This window comes from Bubalus kerabau, chromosome 4, assembly GCF_029407905.1.
Source record: "Bubalus kerabau isolate K-KA32 ecotype Philippines breed swamp buffalo chromosome 4, PCC_UOA_SB_1v2, whole genome shotgun sequence".
Lineage (NCBI taxonomy): Eukaryota > Metazoa > Chordata > Mammalia > Artiodactyla > Bovidae > Bubalus > Bubalus kerabau.
In genome coordinates, this window is record NC_073627.1 from 93,461,244 (window position 1) to 93,482,410 (window position 21,167).

The following is a 21,167-nucleotide window of genomic DNA, read 5'->3' on the forward strand; positions in this document are numbered from 1 at the left end:
ATCAATTCTCTTGAACTGTGGTTGCATAATGGAAATCGACTACCACGAATGAACCCATGTACTGAAGTTATGAACAGCAGAGCTAATGCACTGCCATGAGTTCATCTTTATTATTGCATTACACCTGAATCAATTGATAAAGTAGCTTTTTTTTTTTTAAAGGCAAGGATGGCACTTAATTGAATAAAAGTCAATGTAATTATATTAGCAGAGGCCAACAGTACTGCTGACAGCGGAAAAGGGACACTGTTGAACCGAGTGCCAGAGCTGGTCTACACATTTCTGCACATCATTTGGTTGACAGATAATTGAGGGCTGGTACCTCATCTAATTAGATTACGGATTTCTATTGCTGTAAGTGAGACATGAAGAGAGACATCTCTTCCTGGTAACACCACAGTGGAGATGTGTAATTTCACAAGTCATCTCAGGGAAGATGTGTCCATCTGGGGATCAGTGTGTCCTTTCGTCAGTGTTAATTTATTCTTCCTTATTCAGTGTGTCTTGATGTGACTGCTGTGTGTCTGGCTGCTGTTTTCTCAGCAGTGAATCTAGGAAGCGGTAACTGCAGATGTGTGAGAAGCAACAGAGTTCTAGATTAAAGTCATCGCAAAATGTGTGTTTGTGAAATTAAGAAAGGGAGGGGAGGGTGTTAAAAATAATACACAGAGGGGTAGGATTTTGCGAGCTGCTTATGGTTGGCAGGTTGTTTTATCAGTGGAGTGATAGTACGTACTGTAACTCTATTTCCACATTCTTGTAATAACTCCAGTGGCGTCATACCCACATGTCAGGGGGAGAGATTTCTCAGTAGGCATTTCCTGCACTCTGCTTAACAACCTGCATTTGGAATCATCTGCCATCTGACACCAAGGAGACGGGGCGCGACTGTCAGAGCAGGGACCCTGGGGACCACATCTGTTTATCATTCACATATCCGCAACACTGCATGCATCTGTATAGAACTCATTTATGGATGACGATGATGCTGTGAATTTGGTTTATCTTAATTTGATTTATGATTTTTGGATGATGCGGCTGATCTGAAAATCATCAAGACAGCATATAAGATGATCGCTTATGACAGAAAATGATTTTTTGATCAGAACATTTTAAATCCCTATGTTATTGTTTAAGTTTTTTTTCCAAACCAGATGTCTAGAATGTGAATTTGTTTTCTCTCTCTCTCCTTCTCTCTCTTTTTCTCTCTCTGTCTCTCATTCTTGCTTTCTTTTGTGATCGATTTAGCAAAAGATTAGAAAGCTGATCTTATTATCACAAGGTAAGCTCAGCCGTTCTAAGTGCAGTGCAGAGGGGGCCGCCGCCCCTCTGCCCCTTCCAACCCAGAGTGCTATATATTGTCTTGTGTGGAAAGGTGGAACGTGTTCCCACCTTTCTTGTCTCTGAGGCACATACCTCTCAACCATCTCTAAGAAATACTAGCCATGCTCGTCACCGAATGGTGTGACTCATTTTGGATTTTCCATACTTTTTAATTATAATCAGCAGGTCTGTCAAACTTGATCTGGGCCATTCTAGGTCATTTCTGTTATCACAATTAACTTCTCCAAGATGTAGAGCTTCCACCATTATTGAGAAGCTTTTATGCATCTGTATTTATTTATTGGTTTGCTTTTTGGAAGGGTAGCCTTCAATTTAGACACTTGTCAAACATAAGCCTTTGCAGGTGGAGAGAGGTATATGCCCAAGGGCACTTTAAAAGTAAATGGGGGATGTAAATACTAAGGCAATGTTTTCAGATAGATAATAACCTATCAGGCTTTGTAAATCATGACATCCCTATGGATGCTCTGGGACCAATCTTGTTTTTTTTTTCTTTATATATATACATATATATATATACACAAGCAAAGCACTCAGTGAGTACAGTATAAGTTTTGCTTGCCTAAGTAGTATGGATTCCAGTTATTAAAATGGAGGGACCATGTGTTATTATTGTGCTTGAATTTTTTTTTTTTTTGTATTGTGTGTGGGTTTTTTTCTTTTTTGGTCCCTTTTTTTTTTTTCTGTTGGGTGTGATTTTTTTTTTTTTTTTTAATGGGGGTAGATTTTATTTACTAAGCCAACTTCTGTTTTTCACCTTTTTTTAAGATTAAAGTTTACAACTTGGAATTACTTGAAATATTATTTTTAACTCTGAAATATAGCAGACTCTGAAGATAAATGTATTTTACTATTAGATTTAGCTGAGATCCCAAATCATTCTTAAAAAGGGGATTTAAAGATAGTGTATAACCCTATTTTTATTAAATAAATTGCTAACCTTTTAAGCTAAATTATTTTCTTAAATAAGATGAGGAAGATGGGGGGAACAAGTTATTATTTTGTCAAGCAAATTCTAAATTAAACCATTTACTTTCTTAAAAAAAAAAGGAATCCTTTTCATACCTCTAAAGTGTTCGCTGTAGAAAAAAAGGGGGTTTCCTTCTGTTTTTAGGTAAATTCAAATTATTTGGTTTGGACAAGCAGAAAGTTTCCATTCGTTTATCATATTCAGTATATTTTTTCAAATCTCTGCTGTGAGATTCTCTGCAGCTGATGCTGCTACAGAGTGAAAGGAACAGAACAATCATTCAGAAAAAGGTGCATGGGTTTGCTTTCATCCTTCCATTGAGGACTTTCACTCTCTTATAAAAATTATGTTAATGAAGAGCTCCCCTTATTGCACTCCCTGCTGCCACTTACTCCCTAATCCTGAGGATGTAGGAAAATGCTTGCTTTTTACAATAATGTCATTAGCAATGAATGCGCTTAGGTGATGCCTGGCGGAAACTGAATCAATTTTAAAATGCTCTCTTTTTTCTCGCCCTCTCCACTCCCTGTACACCTACCCGCCCCCCCTTCCCTCTTGTTTTCCTAGACACAGTGCCAACATAAACCTGCATCGTAAACTGTTGACCAAAGAACTCGATGACATGGGCCTGGACTCATCACAGCCCTCCCTTAGCAAGGACCTCCGGGATGAATTTTTGATGAAGATCTATGGTGCCCAGCACCCCCTGGGGCTCGACATCAGGGAAGACGCCTCCTCTCCCGCGGGGACGGAAGACTCCCACCTGAACGGGTATGGGAGGGGCATGGCGGAGGACTACATGGTCCTGGACCTGAGCACCACCTCCAGCCTCCAGTCCAGCAGCAGCATCCATTCCTCCAGAGAATCCGACGCCGGCAGCGATGAGGGGATTCTCCTGGACGACATTGACGGGGCGAGTGACAGCGGGGAGTCGGCGCACAAGGCTGAGGCCCCCACCCTCCCTGGCGGCCTCGGGGCTGACGTTTCAGGGTCTCTGATGTTCAACAGCTTGTCCGGGAGCACTGGTGGGATCATGTGTAACATTTGCCACAAGATGTACAGCAACAAGGGGACGCTGAGGGTGCACTACAAAACCGTGCATTTGCGAGAGATGCACAAGTGCAAAGTCCCCGGTTGCAATATGATGTTTTCCTCTGTGCGAAGCCGGAATCGGCACAGTCAGAACCCTAATCTCCACAAAAACATTCCCTTCACTGCAGTAGATTAGTCTCAGAACGGACACTACACATGCCAGCTCTCACCAGATGGCCTATGTATCTGAACTGCCATAGTCAGTGTGTGCTTGTGTACTTGGGGGACGGGGTGTGTGTGTGTACACACATGTATACCTGTGTCTACATACACACACACCCACACGTTTTCTTTTCTTTAGATATAAGAAGATAAACACTAGGTGCTTTTGAAATTTTTTGTCTTTTTCCTTTATAGTTTTGAGAAAGAAGTCAGGTCTTTAATTTAGAGGTGAAACAAAGTACCCTTTAAATACACATGCGCACACACATAAAAGCGTGCAACTAGCCCAAACTTGGACAGAATAACAATTTTTGGTCCTCTCCAAAGAGACGATTTGTTGTACCCATGACTGTTGCCTGCAAAAAGATAAAGGGGGGAGAAAAACAAAAAAAGGAACTTCTTATAGTTGTCTTTTGTGAACTTTAAGGTTTTGAGAGAATCTTCATTTAAAGCATGGCAGATTCACCTGTAAATATTTAGCCTTGAGAGGCCAATGATGTAAAACAATTGTATTGATGGTTGTTTAACTCTTTTGTTTAATTTTTACAGTTACATCCAGCTGTTAGATATACAGGAAAAAAAATAGTTTGCTGGCTAGCTCTATTCATTTATGTTAGCATTAATGCACATTTTTTAAGGAAAAAGAAACATGGTCTTGTTTTTACTACCTGCTAGATATAGTGGTAAAGAGGTGCTGGCATGCCTTACAGCACAGATCTGATTTTTTAAATGTCCTGTACTAGTACATAAATCCAGTCATGCACTTTTTTTCATACACTACAAGGGGATGTGTAATATCCATGCTTCTTTTTTATCCTTAAACTATTGCCATACTTCAAGTAAGTGTCTTTTTAAAAAAATTCACTTGTATAAAAATGGTCTGGTCAGTATAGGGCACAAACGCCAAACAAAAGTATTAGTGTTAACACAAAACTGCCAACTTTGCACAAGTTTCCAGAGAAGAAAATACAATTAGTCACTCAACATAACCACAGGCCAATTTGTCGGCCACCAGAAAACCGCTTTAAAAAAAACACTTGGTGATGCTTTCAAGTGCCGAATGTTATTACAATCAACATTGTATCCTTCTTGCTTATATGTTAAGTTACATAAAAGGAAAACAAAGTGATGCGTGTGAAACAGCCAAGGCATTTATTCTTTAGAGGCAGGATAATATTTCAGGATACAGAAGCCCAAATGACTCACTACGGAGCAAAGCTGAATACAGTGAAAGAGCTGAATGCTCATGCGCAAAGACCTGACCCTTCTCCATTAAGAAGGAAAAAGTCTGAGCTGAGTTGGTCTATTATGTGGCTGTGTAATTTGTCACAAGTACTGCAGTAGGCTGGTTTGATAGACAAAATCAAAAGACATTTAATGGTAGAGGCAGCAGTACTTGGAAGCTTGCAAACATGTGCTGAACTTGAACTAAGCAATACTCCTTTCTGAGCAGCCAGAAGAAGGGGGTTTAAAATAGGATCTCTCACTGTTTAGTGTTTTGCGTTTCCCCACGCGATTTGTCAGAGAGAAATGAAAGCAAGCCTGAAACCAAGCAATCGAGAGTGAGAAAGAGCAGGGAGAGGATTCTCCAAACCTTTTTTGTTTTGTTTTATTTTGTTTCCGATGTTTACACATGTTGCCTGAGCTGGTTAACCACATCGGCAGCCTCAGCTACCACAACATACTGACTAAATGATGATATTTACTCAGATTCAATCTGCAGCCAAAACCATTAGGGTGTGCATTGCAGACTGTGTTTTGTTGTCTTTTTTTTTTTTTAAGTGGAGGGGGGAAAAAGATAAACAAGGCACATTTTGTCGAACAGGACACAATAATTTAAAGAGAATGTATTTCTTTTCTGCATTTAAGGGCCTCAAACATTTCTTTCATCAGTCTAAAAGAAATACTCCCTTTGTCTTAACTTTTTAATGGCATTTCCATTTTTCATATGTTTCGTAATTATTTTTTTCTAGGTTCACATCAGCATTCACTTCCGTTAAATTTGCCAAAGGAAACTGTTAATATGTTTCTCTTGTTACTATCCTGTAGGATTTATTGTACCTCAGTATTTATTGTTTCCAAAAACAAGCATCATTAGTTGAGGCTTCAGTATTTTTTGTGTGAAAATTTCAGAAACAGTGGAATCTTAAGATAAGCTAGATGTGTCTAGCAGCTTTATCTTTTCATCTCCTTCAGAGGATGCTATGGGGTTCATTTGATTTTTCATTTGTTCTACAGTGAGGAGAGACCAAAAGTATTTGCAGTACAAAAGAAACTATATCAAACACTATGTTTTAATGACAAATGTTTACGGTAAAAAAGCTGAGGAATTAGTGCTAACCGTTTTTGTTTTTCTTGTACCTTTGAATTCCCCAAAGTCTTAATCGCTTTATTTCAGTGTTGTTAAACTGAATAGACAGAGATGTTTTCCTTTGCTTTATACCATATAAGACTGTACAGTATGTTTGTGGAAGATTGAACTAGAATAATGAAAATTTGTTTGCAAACACTTCGGTCCTCTTAGCCTTCTGTGTTGCGCTACTGCCCCATTAACCAACTGATTTGATTCCAGAAGGGCGGAAAAAATATTTTGTTGGTATCCCAGCAAAAGATTATGGAGACACTAGCTTTGCAAGTGTATATAGACCAAATGACACTTTTATGAAATAACACATTTTCAGCGATTTTAAACAATTACACTCTCGGTTGAGATATTAGAACTCAGCTTGTACAAAATCAGTGCTTAGTCTGTTTGATGTCAACTAAAAGGTCAAAGAGCCCTAATGAGTGAATTACATAGCTGTCAGCAGGTCACAACAAAGGAACTAGGCTTAGAACAAGTGTTTGTTACTCGCCACAAACCAGACTGATGTGGATAGCCAGTTAGAATAAGCCCAGAAGTAACAAGATTCTCAAGCAGAATTTCCATTGCTCGGAAGCATGAATGTGTTCACCTGCCTTTTGTTGGAGAAATACAGTGAGTCCTGGACAACCTGCCCTTTTTAAGTCTCTCCCCTCTTTGCTACTAGTTTTGTGCCTCAAGTGCCCACGTGTTACGGTGGCCTTTTAAGTGGGTGTATAATATTTTCCAGTTTAAAGCCTAATTGCTTAAAAGGGACAGGGGGAGTGGACAGAAATGGTCCATAAGATACAGAATCATGAAAACGTACATTTCTTCTAGTCCCAGAGTGTCGCTTGTTCTTGGGTGTGTGCCTGAGTGCAATGTTTTGACTGAACTCTAAATCTAGTTAAGATGGTGATCCCAAGGCTTATTTGCAAATGGGAAGGATGATGTGATCACCATTTTAACCATTGAGCCCTTCCTCTCTATCCATTCATACTCATTTCTTTTTTCATAGGAGTTTTCTGTGGTGACACAGGCTCTGTCCAGCTGCATCCATGCTAGGGCGGCTGAAAAGGGAATAGGATGCAGCATTTCATCCAAGCAACCTTTTCCCCCACTTGATTCATTTTAACCAGCATTCTGTCACAGGTACAAAACTGGGCAGTATTATTAACAAGCATGTTTGCTAGGTGGTATTGAAACGTTCTGTTTTGATCATTTTAAGCTATGTGTTTGTAAGGATCAGAAAGGCTTAGTCTCCTTTAAGGACTGTCTGTGTGTTGTGGAGGGGGATGACCCAGAGCAAGAATAACAAGAGACAATAAATAATTTGGTGTTTAAAGTGTGATAAAAAGCATGACATTCTTCGTTCTGCTATTAATTGTATAGAAATAAGTCAGTGCATTTCAGATCTTAGTCCAGGCTGATGCCTTTTAAAGCTGGCAAACATCTCTTTTGAAATTGTTTATAGCACAATGGCACCACTGTCCTTATAGTGTAATTTATTTGGTCATGAATTCCCAGGCCCTTCCAGTATGAGGAGAAAGGCACATAACTGGTTAATAGCCTGTTAGTGTGTGTGTGTGCATATATAATATATATATATAATATAGCCCCTTCTCGATATAGTCAAAGCTTGCCTTTAAAAAAAATAGCAATATATATTTGCTATTTTTTAAAAAAGGCAAGCTTTGACTATATCGAGAAGGGGCTGTTGCAGAGGCATTCTCCTCATTTTACTCAGGGGAAACCATGCACTAGGTTCCCACCAAATAAAAAGTGACCTTTTGTTCCTTCTCCTCTGTACACACCCCTCACGTGTGCCAAGCAAATGAGAACAGAGGCCCTTGGGAATTAAAACAGAAAGAAGCCAGTAACCAGATTGAGATGGACATGCTGCTAACTGCCAGCCGTTGACCTGAGCAGTCCTAACTTGCACTCGGTCTTTAGTGTTGGGCTAGATCGACTAAGTGTCACCTGTCATAAGACACGCTACATCTACTGTCATACGAAACAAATCAGCCAGAAGATACTTTCTTGGATCTTATGGACACACACCTTCTCTTGGGCTTTGCAAAAATTATGACAAATTTTGGGGTTTAAAAAAATCGCTTACATTTCACCCAGACTTGGAATATTTAGAGGAGTTTGCTTCTCCTTCTCATTCTCTGTGTTTCTAATGGGAGGGATTTAAATAAGTATGGAGAGCATTCAGAGACAGGTGCCACAGAGACTGGAGGGAATCACAGTTTTCTACAGTGAAGTGAGGGGTGTTAAGTAGAGGACTCGTACCTGTCCTGGTTTGAAGATAACTAGAAAAGAAAATAGTGGACACACTGAAAGGAGGCAGTCAAGAGAAATGTCCGGTGCAACTCTGCCTAGCAGTGGGTGGGAGCGGATCCATGCAGTGCATCCCACAGCACCCCGTGACCAGCTGCCTCACCGAATCCTAGCCTGAGAAGGGAGGAGGAAAGCAAGAGTGCTGCCTGGAATAGCTCAAGTCCCAGCAGGTCAGGCAGTTAGTGGCGGGGTGGGGCTGGGATGTTCTTTTTCTCTTACTTTTGGAGTGGAAGTGATGCTCAAGTCCCTTACGGAACTAACAGATCCATTGGGTGTACCAGATCCTAGAAAAGGCTGGTGGTCAGACCAAGCCCTAGTTGTGCTGAGTGGAAAGACGTGATTGCCAGCGCAGCTCTGTTCTTTCTCCATCGTGACTGTGGCTTACCCCCATAGCCGCGGTTGTACTGCTCTTTGGCTGCAAAGATCTCTTGATCAAAATGTGAGCTCACTCACCTTCCTACAGAACATAAAAGCAACTTCGTTGCTTTCACATTTTCCCTCTAGGCCAAACCGTGTGTGGTAGGTAGCTTTCCTCGTGTGAGCATCAGGCCACATCTGCTCTGTCCCAAAGGCATTTCCCTTTCCTATAGTCAGGACTGCTCGCTACAAGGTACTTTTCCATTAGTATTATGTAAATCCAGCTGTACAACTGACTGGTGGGCTAATGTAACATCACTGTTGCCCAGACACCCATCCTCTCCTGTATCCTCCCATCATCCTTATTCTTCCCACATCTTGCACAAGATGATGTTTATGGTCATTCAGCAATAACTGGACATCAACTGCTATCTTTTTGGCATTTGTCAAAAAATCCAAATGCCCGGTCACAGGGGGTTTAAAGAAAAAAACTAAGCATTTTTACAAGTACACTGAATTGGATCAGCATTATTGTTCATTATAATGCTATATATTTTTTTGAAGTAACATACTATAGTTGTCATAAAACTATCTTTATTCTTCTCCTCTGAAGTGTTGTTGTAAATTCACTTGACCTTTACTGCGAGCAAAAAAAAAAAAAAACCTTTTCTATATAGACTATCAAGACAAGGCTCAGTTTGTAACAAATTGTGGACCATTACAAAAGAGGAAACGGAAAAAGCCAGGCTGAGCAGCGAGAAGCTTCGGTTCAATTTCACCTCATATCTTTCTAATAACTTACTTGTCACTTTATTACCTTCCAGTAATGTGAACGCTGCTGACAAGACTGTCACACTAACAGCAGACAACACCCTGTCTGCTTCAGCCCCAGCTCTCCTGGCTACTTATTGCCCTGGCCCTGAAGGGACACAAACTAATAGTGTGCTTTCCAGTTCAGCACTTGGCCATCAAATATAAAAGGATGCGTAATTGCCTGTTTATCCCTTGTGAAGGGGAAATTGAGTACAAGGGCTAGGCTTTCCCACTGAGTTCCCCGATGCACACTCATCCACAGTCACTCTCCCTCCCTCCCTTCACCTCCTCCCAGCACACGAGCACGTACACACACCCACTAAACTGTATCTCTGGTAAGCCCAAGGCTGCCTCGCAGTGCCCTCTCCAGCTATTAAGTGCACAGTAACAAGACTACTTCTTAAATAAAGGGTCAGCAGAGAGATTCTGGCTTTGACAGCATCCTCTGGGTCTTCGGAAACTTAAGTATTGCAATTCTAAGCCCATGTATTTTGGGAGTACTGGGTATGGCCCCATAATTAGAACAAAGTTTCTACAAGTCAGTGGCAAAAGTGGGATTAGATTGCCCCATGTTCTGTAAATAAACAACTAAGATGTTTTTCCTCTCCTTCAAAAAGTGCACGTGCTGTAAACAAATTGGTTGTGTGTGGTGGTTTGAAAAAAAATTTTTTAGCTTTGGCCTCCAACCAGTAGTCTAGATGTACACAAGTATCTTGCCGTGACAACCTCCAAATCCATAGTGTAACAGGACAGATTCACCTTTAATTGGACTGACAATCTGAAAAAAATAATAAGGCACAGGGACTTTGAGTTTAATCACTAAAACAGGGACTACCCTATATGTAGAAAGTAAATTCTCCACTGTGGGAGAATTTGGGTAAGTATCAGCACATGAGCTTTACAAAATCAAGTACAAGGGAACAAAAGGTACAAAGAAAAATCATGTGAAAATGTGATCTTCCTAAACATCTTGAGCCCAAATAACATACAAGAATTGGCTGCTATTTTTGTATACTGAACTACTTAAAGGATCATAAAAGTGGCTAGTTAGTGGCTAAAGGAAGTATAAGGTCTCAGTGTGCATCTTGGGGAATTAGGGGACACCCTGCTTCTTTCTAAACTCCTGCAGTGGGTCTGATAGATGCTGTTAATCCACCCCTCTCCCCCCCTGACTTTGAACAGTCACATTTTAAATCTGTGTCAAAAAATAAGACACATGCAGGTGTCATCTTTGATGCAAACTTTTGGAAAGAGAGAAAAGTGGCAGATTGAGAGAGAGACAAAAGGTCTATGTAGACAAACCTGTGCTAAAATAATTGTATTAAGCAGTATGTGGACTGGGCAGAAAAGCACTTTGAGTAATGATTCTTGGGGTCAGGGAAAAAGCAGTTGATGTTTTTAAGTTCTCCCAGTATGTATATATTACAATCATTTAGCAAACATCTTAAGAGAATCTTAATTAAAAATTCAGTTGCCAAAATTGCAGAGATTATTCAATATTAGCTGTACCCACCCCCCACCTAAATAATAGGTATGCTTAAGGACAGTTTTAATTGTTTTAGTATATTTTTAGCTTCCTTTTTCTAAGATTCTTTGAAGGGAAGGAAGAGTGGGAAAAGGTATTTTAACAAAAATGGAAAGAAATAGATAGTATAAAACTATATTTCTTAAAGTATACAAGTGCTAAACCAAGACTTTATAAGGCTTCCTGTTGCCAAACGCGATGCTGAAATAATGCACAAGATGGCACATCAGTCCAGTACCAACCGGCTCTGCCCACTGCTGTTACAAAATGCAAGGATTGAGAGGTGGCCCCAGGGGTGAAGGGGCCCATTGGTGTCAGAGGGTCCCACTCCTCTGGCTCTGGAAACATTTTCCACAAGAGGGGGAGAAAAGACCAGCCCTCTTGGTAGACCTCCCCCAAGGTGAGGTGACCTGGCACTGTTTCTGCAGGAGCCACATGCCCCGCCCTTCCCACTCTAGGCCACAGAGCACCCCTGGCCTGCCTGTGAATCAGTGCCGTGGCCAAGAGCAGCAGTGATTCATGAGGCATGATGCTCTTGATTCCCAGACAATGTGCTCAGTTAACAGGCTCACGCGAGATGTGTAAACCAAGTTGACTGTTTTCATCTAGTACTCAATTTGGAGTGTTTTTGCATGTCTTTGTACAGATCCACTTCTCTCATTGCCCATCTTAATCTTCCCTGACTTCATTATCTTTCCACTCCTGCCCTTTCTTCTTCTGATCTCACCCACCCTCTTCAAAGAAAATCTTTTCTGAAGCAAGAAGGTAGAACACTCCCTCCTTCATCTGGATTTTGATTGCTCTGGAAACATTTGTGTGTTCCACCCTGTCTGGGGTTTACATAACGTGAATTAAGTGAATGAGCTGTTCTAGTATTATATATTAACCTGATCTGACTAAGATTTATAATATATGGTGCTTTCACTTTCCTGTGCAAACTTTGGTTCTGCTGCCCTGCCAGAAAAGTCTCAACCATTTTCCTACCAATGCCAGTATGAACAGGGCAGGAGAGCTAAACATGGGTACCTGGAGGTCAGAGGGGTGAGGGTGGAGAAACCAGGAGAAGATATGGGTCTGAGGCCTCCCTGGGCCTTTCCTCAAAAGTGGAGGTGAGTCAATACTTCAGGAAAGCAAGCTCTCGGATCTCAAATGCTCCTCATCGACTAAGCCTTTTAGAACTAGCAAGATTCCCTCACCTGGTTGAGAGAATACATAACTTTCTTACTCACCCCAAACCCACTGGTGTGTCTTGCTAACAAAAACACTGGACACAACCCTCCTATTTGACAGCAAAATTGGCCAAAGGGAACTGAAATATCTTAAGGAAAAGGAATTTTCCCCAAGATAGGTCCTTTTCCCCACCCCCTACGCTGGAGTTTGGGTGGGGAGGGCTGTGCTTTTTTGTGTGTGTCTGTCCTCCTCTGCATCAAACCAGCCTCTTCTGCCCAGCCTGTCACAGAACCAAAGTCTGCACTACGAAAGGGGTCAGCACCCAGGGACGGGCACAGCTTACATCACCCTGATCTCATCATTGTGACGTCGGTAGCTTCATAAATACTGTATGTACCTTGAACAAGGGTTTTGTTTTTGTTATGTTTTTCTTAGTAGTTTAAGGGAATTAAAAGTTTTTATTTGCCGTTTCCTTTGTTGTATTTTCTGTACTATAACTGTCTATGTCTTTTTGCATAAAATGCATAAGGGTTTGGGGATGTAAATGGAATTTTATTCATATTTTGTCCAAATACCTCTTGTAATTTGTATCAAAATTCTTGTACAATTTTTATATTAAAGATTTATCAGTCACTGATCTCTTCCTACCTCCTTGATTTGAAGAAACCTCAACCAACTCCAAGAGACCACTATGAAATACACCAGGAAACACTTTAGCTTACATTGTGATTCACCCTTATTTAAGCTCCCGTGTTAGATAACTTGGTCTCCTTTTTGGAGTGAATCATGCTATTATTGAACACACTTCTTAGGAAAATCAAATTCATCTCATATGGCCAAGCTGAGTCAGAGCCCCAGAGATCCTAGTCGGTCAGTTCCAATGGAGCCCAGCAAACACTGTCTCTTTCCTCACTAAAGCTATCCTTTTGGGGATGTTTTTCCAGTGTCTCCAGAATTTCCTTTCCCAGAAGCCTTGGCCCAAGATCTTTTAAGAAAAGGAAGACCTTAAGTATCTTTGCACCTTGGCCTTCTGTAAATAGCTTCCACCCTGACCCTGGGAAATTTGCAGACAGCAGCTAACAGGATGATAACTATATAGTTTTTCAAACTAGATATTTGTGTTTCAGCATATATTCTCTTGACAATGGTTTTCTGCAGTTTGGGCTTTTATCATCTAGAAATTAAACTGGCAGATGGAGAGAGGTCATCACTGGCCACATCTCTTGTCACACTGCTTGAGGCCCATGGAAGGAGCATACAGGCTGCTTTTGACTGTGCAATTGTTTAATATCACCCCCACCTCTTAAACCAATTCTAGCTTAACATTAGGCTAACCCAGACTGTAACTTTTCCTAGAGTCTCCCTTTCCATTTAGTATTTCCTGTCCTCCATCCCTGGAGCCACACATATCCAAGTCTCCCATCTTGTAGCACCCCCTTCTCCCATTTCCTCTGACCCAGAGAAACCAGCAGCTACCCAGACTCACTCTAGCAACCCCCTTGGCCCCAGGTCTCTGGCCAGCAAGGCTGCTTGTATCTGCTGGCTGTCATCAGACCCACAGTAAAGAACTGTCCAGCCAGCTTCAGGTACCACTTACTGAGGGTCCCTCCCAAGGTAGCTAAGGTGCCAGCCACCAAGACTTGACACACCTCCCCCCATCCCAATTTCCTCTGAGCCCCCACAGACTGGCGGTAAGAGCAAAGAAATGAAAGATAAAACAATTGGGGGAAGTCAACCTTGGTTCAGGCATGTGGTTATTAAATGTCATGGATATGTTAACGCACCCCTACAGGGAATCCAAGCATAATTATGATCTTTTCATCTGTCATAACACGTCTGTAATTGGCAAGAATCCTCCCTCAAAGAGCTCCTTCTTAAAAAAATGTATTCTAAGTGTCGTTAAATGGTGGAAATCCTCCTGTTTAGTGAAGAGGCACCCATGAATTCAGCTCAGCACAAGGCTAATCCGCACTGCCTGGGCTACAGCCCTTAGCTCTTCTGAGCCACTGGAAGACTTGCCATCTGCTAGTCTGCCCCGTGTCATTGACAATAGCACAGCAGATTAAGTGCCACTAATTTAATAAAGCTGCTCTGAGGACGGAGCCGATCTATCAATGAAGACCAGAGAGGATAGCATGGGTGGGGGGCTCAAGAGGGGCGGCGGAGAATATCGAATTGCCTCAAGTAATACTGGGCGGGGGTGGCAGCGGGGCTGGGAATCTATTGATCCTCTGTACAGCGCAGTTATTTTTAGTCACCTGACTCTCAGGCACCCAATCATTACCCATATTCATCAGAGACATATAATGAACAGAGGTATTGATTAACAGGGGCAGCTGAAGAGAGCTCCCAACAGTGCTAGTACATTGATAGGTCTCCAATGGGAATACAGGCCACGCAGCCCTGGAACATAACTTACTCTGTTCTAGGTCCTTCCATTGATTTTGCTTAGTGGGGAGGGGAGGGTGGAGGGAGAGACAGCCTTGTACACAGTGGTGCTCCCTTGACCTTTCTCTAAAATCTTATTTGAAAAAAAAGAGAAAACTGACCCACTTACAACAGTCAACAAGTCCGTAGCCCTGCTCCAGGTTGCCTGCTCCTCTCCAGGCTGGCAGTCCCACCTCGTCTCTGATTGCCGTTTGTGTTATCTTGATTTACAGAAATGTGCTGGAAGCTGGGACATGCCAGTCAGAGCTCAGAGCCATCAGGCAGATGAAGGCTTCACTCCCCTAAAGATCAACATATGGCTTCGGGAAATTATCGTGTTAGGCTAATTGCACCAAGTTGGCATGGTAGGAACATAATGAGTCCCGGTTTCAGCATGCTGACCCCAAACCCAGTGATGCCAGCGCAGAGTAACTTTCCAAGCATTTTGCCTCATGGCAGGAAACCTCATTGAGCTGCTGTTTGCAAAAGGTATTTGGTTCAATTTCTAGCAGGCGCCCAGAACCTGCTCAGTGCGCTCCATTCATACAAGGGAGTTTGCTGTGTGGTTCAGGCGGGTTCTTGTCCTTCCAGAGAACTAGTGGTGCCCCACACGCCACAACCATTAGAAGCCATGTGCTGCCTGGTGGCTGACAGCCTGTGTAAAATGCTGATAGGTAACTAGAAACCATTGAACCCCGGGGAGAAAAGAAAATGGAAAGGATTAAGACAAAGACAGCTGTAAAAAATAAAACTCGAAGGCATCATTAGAAACCAGAAATTCACAAAGTCCAACTGCCTGTCATCCACACTGGATATTAGCAAGACGACTTATATATGAATGAAATGCTGAAGGAACATGAAGTCACCCCTCAACCCCTGAAGCTAAAGGCAAGTTTCTCTTTGCTCCAGTCTCTCCTTACCTCAATCTGAGGTTCTGATGAAGTTTAATGTCATTTGCCTCCAATTTTTCTCACCAGTGTGTCTTTATTTGTCTTACCTTGGTCAGCAGACTTGTTCACCTTCAGGTCCAGCCTCTCCTTGGACTTCGAGAATTTTGCATGTACCACCTTCAGCCTTTTCTCTTCCTGTCTTTATTTTATTCATTATGATGTTCAGCTCAATTTCTGTTTTCTTAGCCAAAACCAAAAAAAAAAAAAAAATCAGTTCAATAAATTCTGATCCTCTGGGATTAAATTGTACCTTAACTTCTTTCCAAATGTCAGAGCTTATATGGAAAAAAAAAAAAAAAATCAAAGGTTTCAATAATTTAAAATCCCAAGCTCTGTGTATTGTGCAGTAACTTCAAGTTTTTGTAATGCTCCAAAAAATAAAAAACAAAAATGTGGTTATGAGCAATTGAATTTGGAGGTTATCAGGGTTTGGGGCATATACTGTGTGAGGTGATTTAAAGTTATTAGGCCACTTCCAGGTTTTTAGAGAGATTCATTTTTACAAATGTAAGTGCTATTAAGAATTCAAAGCACTCTCATAATTCCCCATCTTTGTTCTTCCCCATGATCTCAATTTCAATTTTTTTTATTTTTTTCTTAAGTGGAGAATTTCCTTCCCAAGTTTCACAAAGTCATTTGCAGACTGAAAACAAGACACTTATTTGATTATTTTCAGATGTCACATCAATTGGTCTTCAGCAGAAAGTAATCCTGCAAGATGTTATGCTTTATGCTTTCTGTTCTTTCAAAAACCACAAACCTGTGTGTTTGAAAATATGTCTCTTTCCAAAGCCCTCAGCCGCACCCACAGAGCACACATATGAGAATGGTTTCAGGCTCATATACAGACATGCCTTTTCAAGGAAGCAACAAAGCCCACTCACTTCACAGATCTACTGTGAATGTAAGCAGAAAGCAGGGAAGAAAGCCAGGGTGAAATCCAGGAAGTTGTGTCTAGCAGGGAACTGTGTCCTCAGCACTTTAAAGATGGGCAGCTTCTCTAGCTCTTATAGTTTGTGATACGTAGTAGGTGAACAAGGTGCACCCACAGAATAAATGGGTACCGCAAATGGGGATGCGAGGTGAACGGACGGAGCCCTTTGTTAAATGCCAAGGCCAGAGCCAGCCGTAAGGCGGAGGCTGTCACACCTGCATAGAATGCAGGCATCAGCTATTTGAGGACTCTGCAAAGCAAATAGTAGCAGAAACACTGAGAAAGCTGACCAGGATTCGCAGTACCGCTGAAATAGCCTGACTTTGCCATTTCCCCTCTTCTGTGCCCAGGCCTGAACTCCTGGAAACCTGAAACCCATGAGTAGTCCTCAGGGCTGGACAGAGAAGTCTCCAGGAGAAACCCTGAGGTCAAGGAGCCAGGAAGAAAACAGTGGATGCTCAGGAGAGTGGGGAAAATTCCCTATTCTTTTTTCTTTTTGCTGTTTTTTTCATGCCTGCCTCAAACCCAAGCAACCCTGTGACGAAAGGAGCGACAGTGGCAATAGGAACCAGAAGGCACCTGAATTCTTGGGAGGGAAGCCACCCGCCTGAACTGGGGGAGCTTCTGTCCAGAGAGGGTGGGGAAGCCCCTTTTGCTTTTTCTCTGTCTGCCCACCCACTTCGTCTGGGAGGTGAGCATAGCCCCAGGAAGTAAACTGCGGAGCAGGAGCTTTCCAGCCCAGAGGACTGAAAGGGCAAGGCTGGAAAATTCCAGGGAGATGGTAGACAGAGAGGTCCTGGGGAAAGTAGCCCCTTCAGATGAATTTCCGAATCACCCCTGATCCCACATAGCACATCCTCACACGGGCCAGATCCAAATAGTGCTTCAAGGGTTTTGAAAACTGAACTGACACCGGAACGAAGACCCACAGAAGGCTGATTGGGACTTGCAACCTGAATTAAGGTTGAAGGCCTTGCTAAAAACGTGGAGACCGTCTCCACAGGAATTAAACAAGACCCAAAACCTCATAACATGCGTCGTAGGCAAACTTCTTGATTTTTGTCTGCTTTTGTCTGTGGTGAAATATACATAACAAAAATGTATTATTAATCATTTTAAAGTGTACAGTTCAGCGGTGCTGAGTATCATTCACATTGTCGGGCAACCATCACCACTATCCATCTCCAGAACTCTTCCTCTTCCTCAAATACAACTCTGTACCCATGAAACACTGACTCTCCACTGCCCTTCTCCCACCACTCTGCTCTCTTTCTCTATGACTCTGACTACTCTAGCTACCTCATCTAAGTGGACTCGTACCATCTTTGTCCGCTTGTGACTGGCTCGTTTCACTAGCATAAGGTCCACAAGGGTCAGTCATGCTGCTGCATGTGTCGGGATGTCCTTCCTTTAAAAGCTCCATAGGTTTCATGGTGTGTATACACCGCATTTTGTTTATCCATTAATCTGCTAACAGGGAGTTGGGTTGCTTCCAACAGTAGGCACTAGGCAGACTTCTAAGATGGTCCCTAATAAGCTAGTGAAGGTTTAGACACTCAAGACAGACCAGTGTGTTCTCTTGGCAAAACTCTGACCGCGGGACAACCAGGGCACCAGGCATGTCATCCAGCCACGTGGAGTGGCTGAAGGGCATGTCCCTGCTTGTCAGACCCTGACAAATGTGGCCCACTGGAGAAGGGAATGACAAACCCCTTCAGCATTCTTGCCTTGAGAAGCCCATGAACAGTATGAAAAGGCAAAAATATATGAATCTAAAAGGAGAGCCCCCTGGTCGGTAGGTGTCCAATATGCTACTGGAGAAGAGCACAGAAATAGATCCAGAAAAAATGAAGAGGCTGAGCCAAAGTGAAAATGATGCCCAGTTGTGGATGTGTCTGGTGGTGAAAGTAAAATCCAATGCTGTAAAGAACAATATTGCATAGGAACCTGGAGTGTTAGGTCCGAATCAAGGTAAACTGGATGGGGTAAAACAGGAGAAGGCAAGAGTGACCACTGACGTTTTAGAAATCAGTGAACTAAAATGGATGAAAATGGATGCATTTAATTCAGATATTATAGTCATAATATCTATGACTGTGGGCAAGAATCTCTTAAAGTAATGGAGTAGTCCTCATAGTCAACAAAAGACTCCGAAATGCAGTATTTGGGTACAGTCTCAAAAATGACAGAATGATCTCAGTTCTCCAAGGCAAACCATTCAACATCACAGTAATCCAAGTCTATGCTCCAACCACTAATGTCAAAGAAGCTGAAATGTAAATATTCAATAAAGACCTACAACAGAGAACTAACACTAAAAATAGTTGTCCTTTTCATCGCAGGGGACTGCAATGAAAAGCAGGAAGTCAAAAGGCACCTGGAGTAACAGGCAAGTTTGGCCTTGGAGTACAGAATGAAGCAGGGCAAAGGCTAACAGAATTCTGCCAAGAGAACACACTGGTCATAGCAAATGCCCTCTTCCAACAACACAAGAGATGACTCTACACATGGACATCACCAGAAGGTCAAAACCAAAATCAGATTGACTATATTATTTGCAGCTGAAGATGAAGAAGCTCTATACAGTCAGCAAAAAGAAGACCTGGAGCTGACTGTAGCTCAGATCATGAACTCCTTATTGCAAAATTCAGACTTAAATTGAAGAAAGTAGGGAAAACCACTAGAGCATTCACGTATATCCTAAATCAAATCCCTTATGATTATACTGTAGAAATGACAAATAGATTCAAGGGATTAGATCTGAAAGAGTGCCTGAAGAACTATGGATGGAGGTTTGTACCACTGTACAGAAGGCAGTGATCAAAACCACCTGCAAGAAAAGAAATGCAAGAGGGCAAACTGGTTGTCTGAGGAGGCCTTACAAATAGCTGAGAAAAGAAGAGAAGTGAAAGGCAAAGGATAAAGGGAAAGATATACCCACCTGAATGCAGAGTTCCAGAGAACAGCAGGGAGAGATAAGAAAGTCTTCTTAAGTGAACAATGCAAAGAAATAGAGGAAAACAACAGAATGGGAAAGACTAGAGATCTCTTCAAGAAAATAAGAGATACCGAGGGAACATTTCATGCAAAGATGGGCACAATCAAGGACAGAAACAGCAAAGACCTAACAGAAGTGTAAGAGATTAAGGAGAGGTGGCAAGAATACATAGAAGAACTATACAAGAAAGATCTTCATGACCCAGATAATCACAATGGTGTGATTACTCACCTAGAGCCAGACATCCTGGAGTGCTAAGTCAAGCGGGCCTTAGGAAGCATTACTACCAACAAAGCTAGTGGTGATGGAATTCCAGCTGAGCTATTCCAAATCCTAAAAGATGATGCTGTGAAAGCGCTTCACTCAATATGCCAGCAAATTTGAAAAACTCACCAGTGGCCACAGGACTGGAAAAGATCAGTTTTCATTCCAATCCCAATGAAGGAAAATGCCAAAGAATGTTCAGACTGCCACACAACTGGACTCGTTTCACATGCTAGCAAAGTAATGCTCAAAATTCTCCAAGCTAGGCTTCAACAATATGTGAATCAAGAACTACTAGATGTACAAGCTGGGTTTAGAAAAGGCAGAGGACCCAGAGAGCAAATTGCCAACATCTGCTGGGTCATAGAGAAAGCAAGGGAATTCCAAAAAAATCTATTTGTTTCACTGACTATGTGAATCCTTTGACTGTGTGGATCACAACAAAATGTGGAAAATTCTTAAAGAGATGGGACCACCAGATACCTTACCTGCCTCCTGATAAACCTGTATGCAGGTCAAGAAGACAGAACCGGCCGGATATGGGAAAATGAACTGATTCAAAATGGGAAAGGAGTACATCAAGGCTATATTTGTCACCCTGGTTATTTAACTTACATGCAAAGTACATCATGTGAAATGCCAGACTGGATGAAGCACAAGCTGGAATCAGGATTGCCAGGAGAAATATCAACAACCTCAGATGTGCAGAAGACATCACCCTAATGGCAGAAAGCAAAAAGGAACTAAAAAGCCTCTTGATGAAGGTGAAAGAGGAGTGAAATACTGGCTTAAAACTCAACATTCAAAAAACTAAGATCATGGCATCCAGTCCTATCACTTCATGACAAAACTGATGGGGTAAAAAAGGAAACAGTGACAGACTTTGTTTTCTTGGGCTCCAATATCACTGTGGATGGTGACTGCAGCCATGAAATTAAAAGATGCTTGCTCCTTGGAAGAAAAGCTATGACCAACCTAGACAATGTACTGAAAAGCAGAGACATCACTTTGCCAACAAAGGTCCGTATAGTCAAAGCTATGGTTTTTGCAGTAGTCATGTAGGGATATAAGAATTGGACCATAAAGAAGGCTAATCGCCTAAGAATTGATGCTTTTGAACTGTGGTGCTGGAGAAGACTCTTGAGAGTCCCTTGGACAGCAAGGAGATCAAAGCAGTCAATCCGAAAGGAAATCAACCCTGAATATTCATTGGAAGTACTTATGCTGAAGCTGAAGCTCCAATACTTTGGCCACCGGATGCAAAGAGCCAACCATTGGAAAAGACCCTGATGCTGGGAAAGACTGAGGGCAGGAGGAGAATGGGATGGCAGAGGATGAGATGGTTGAATGGCATCACCGACTCAATGGACATGAGTTTGAGCAAACACAGGGAGATAGTGAAAGACAGGGAAACCTGGTCCATGGGGTCGCAAAGAGTGGGACATAACTTGGTGACTGAAAAGCAACAACAATAAAC

The 21,167-nt window shown here is 42.0% G+C and overlaps 1 protein-coding gene and 1 long non-coding RNA gene across 22 annotated transcripts in view; one reads left to right on the plus strand and one right to left on the minus strand.

Annotated features, from left to right (window-relative positions):
* The window catches only part of BNC2 (basonuclin zinc finger protein 2), a 486,409-nt gene extending 473,655 nt beyond the window's left edge, over positions 1-12,754 (plus strand). For 18 of the 20 annotated variants that reach the window (XM_055577984.1, XM_055577992.1, XM_055577994.1 and 15 more), the window contains one exon: positions 2,882-12,754. In XM_055577984.1, the coding sequence (XP_055433959.1) occupies positions 2,882-3,542 (661 nt within the window). In that variant the 3' untranslated portion in view covers positions 3,543-12,754. Of the gene's footprint in view, positions 1-1,248; positions 1,283-2,881 lie in introns of all 20 variants that reach the window. The other 2 variants (XM_055577997.1, XM_055577978.1) reach the window with 2 other exon arrangements.
* The window catches only part of LOC129649984 (uncharacterized), an 82,448-nt gene continuing 65,067 nt past the window's right edge, over positions 3,787-21,167 (minus strand). The window contains exons 2-3 of one of the 2 annotated variants that reach the window (XR_008713501.1): positions 15,542-15,675; positions 3,787-3,924 (exon numbers count right to left, since the gene is read on the minus strand). This is a non-coding gene — a long non-coding RNA (uncharacterized LOC129649984). Of the gene's footprint in view, positions 3,925-10,072; positions 10,201-15,541; positions 15,676-21,167 lie in introns of those variants that run through there. The other variant, XR_008713502.1, reaches the window with a different exon arrangement.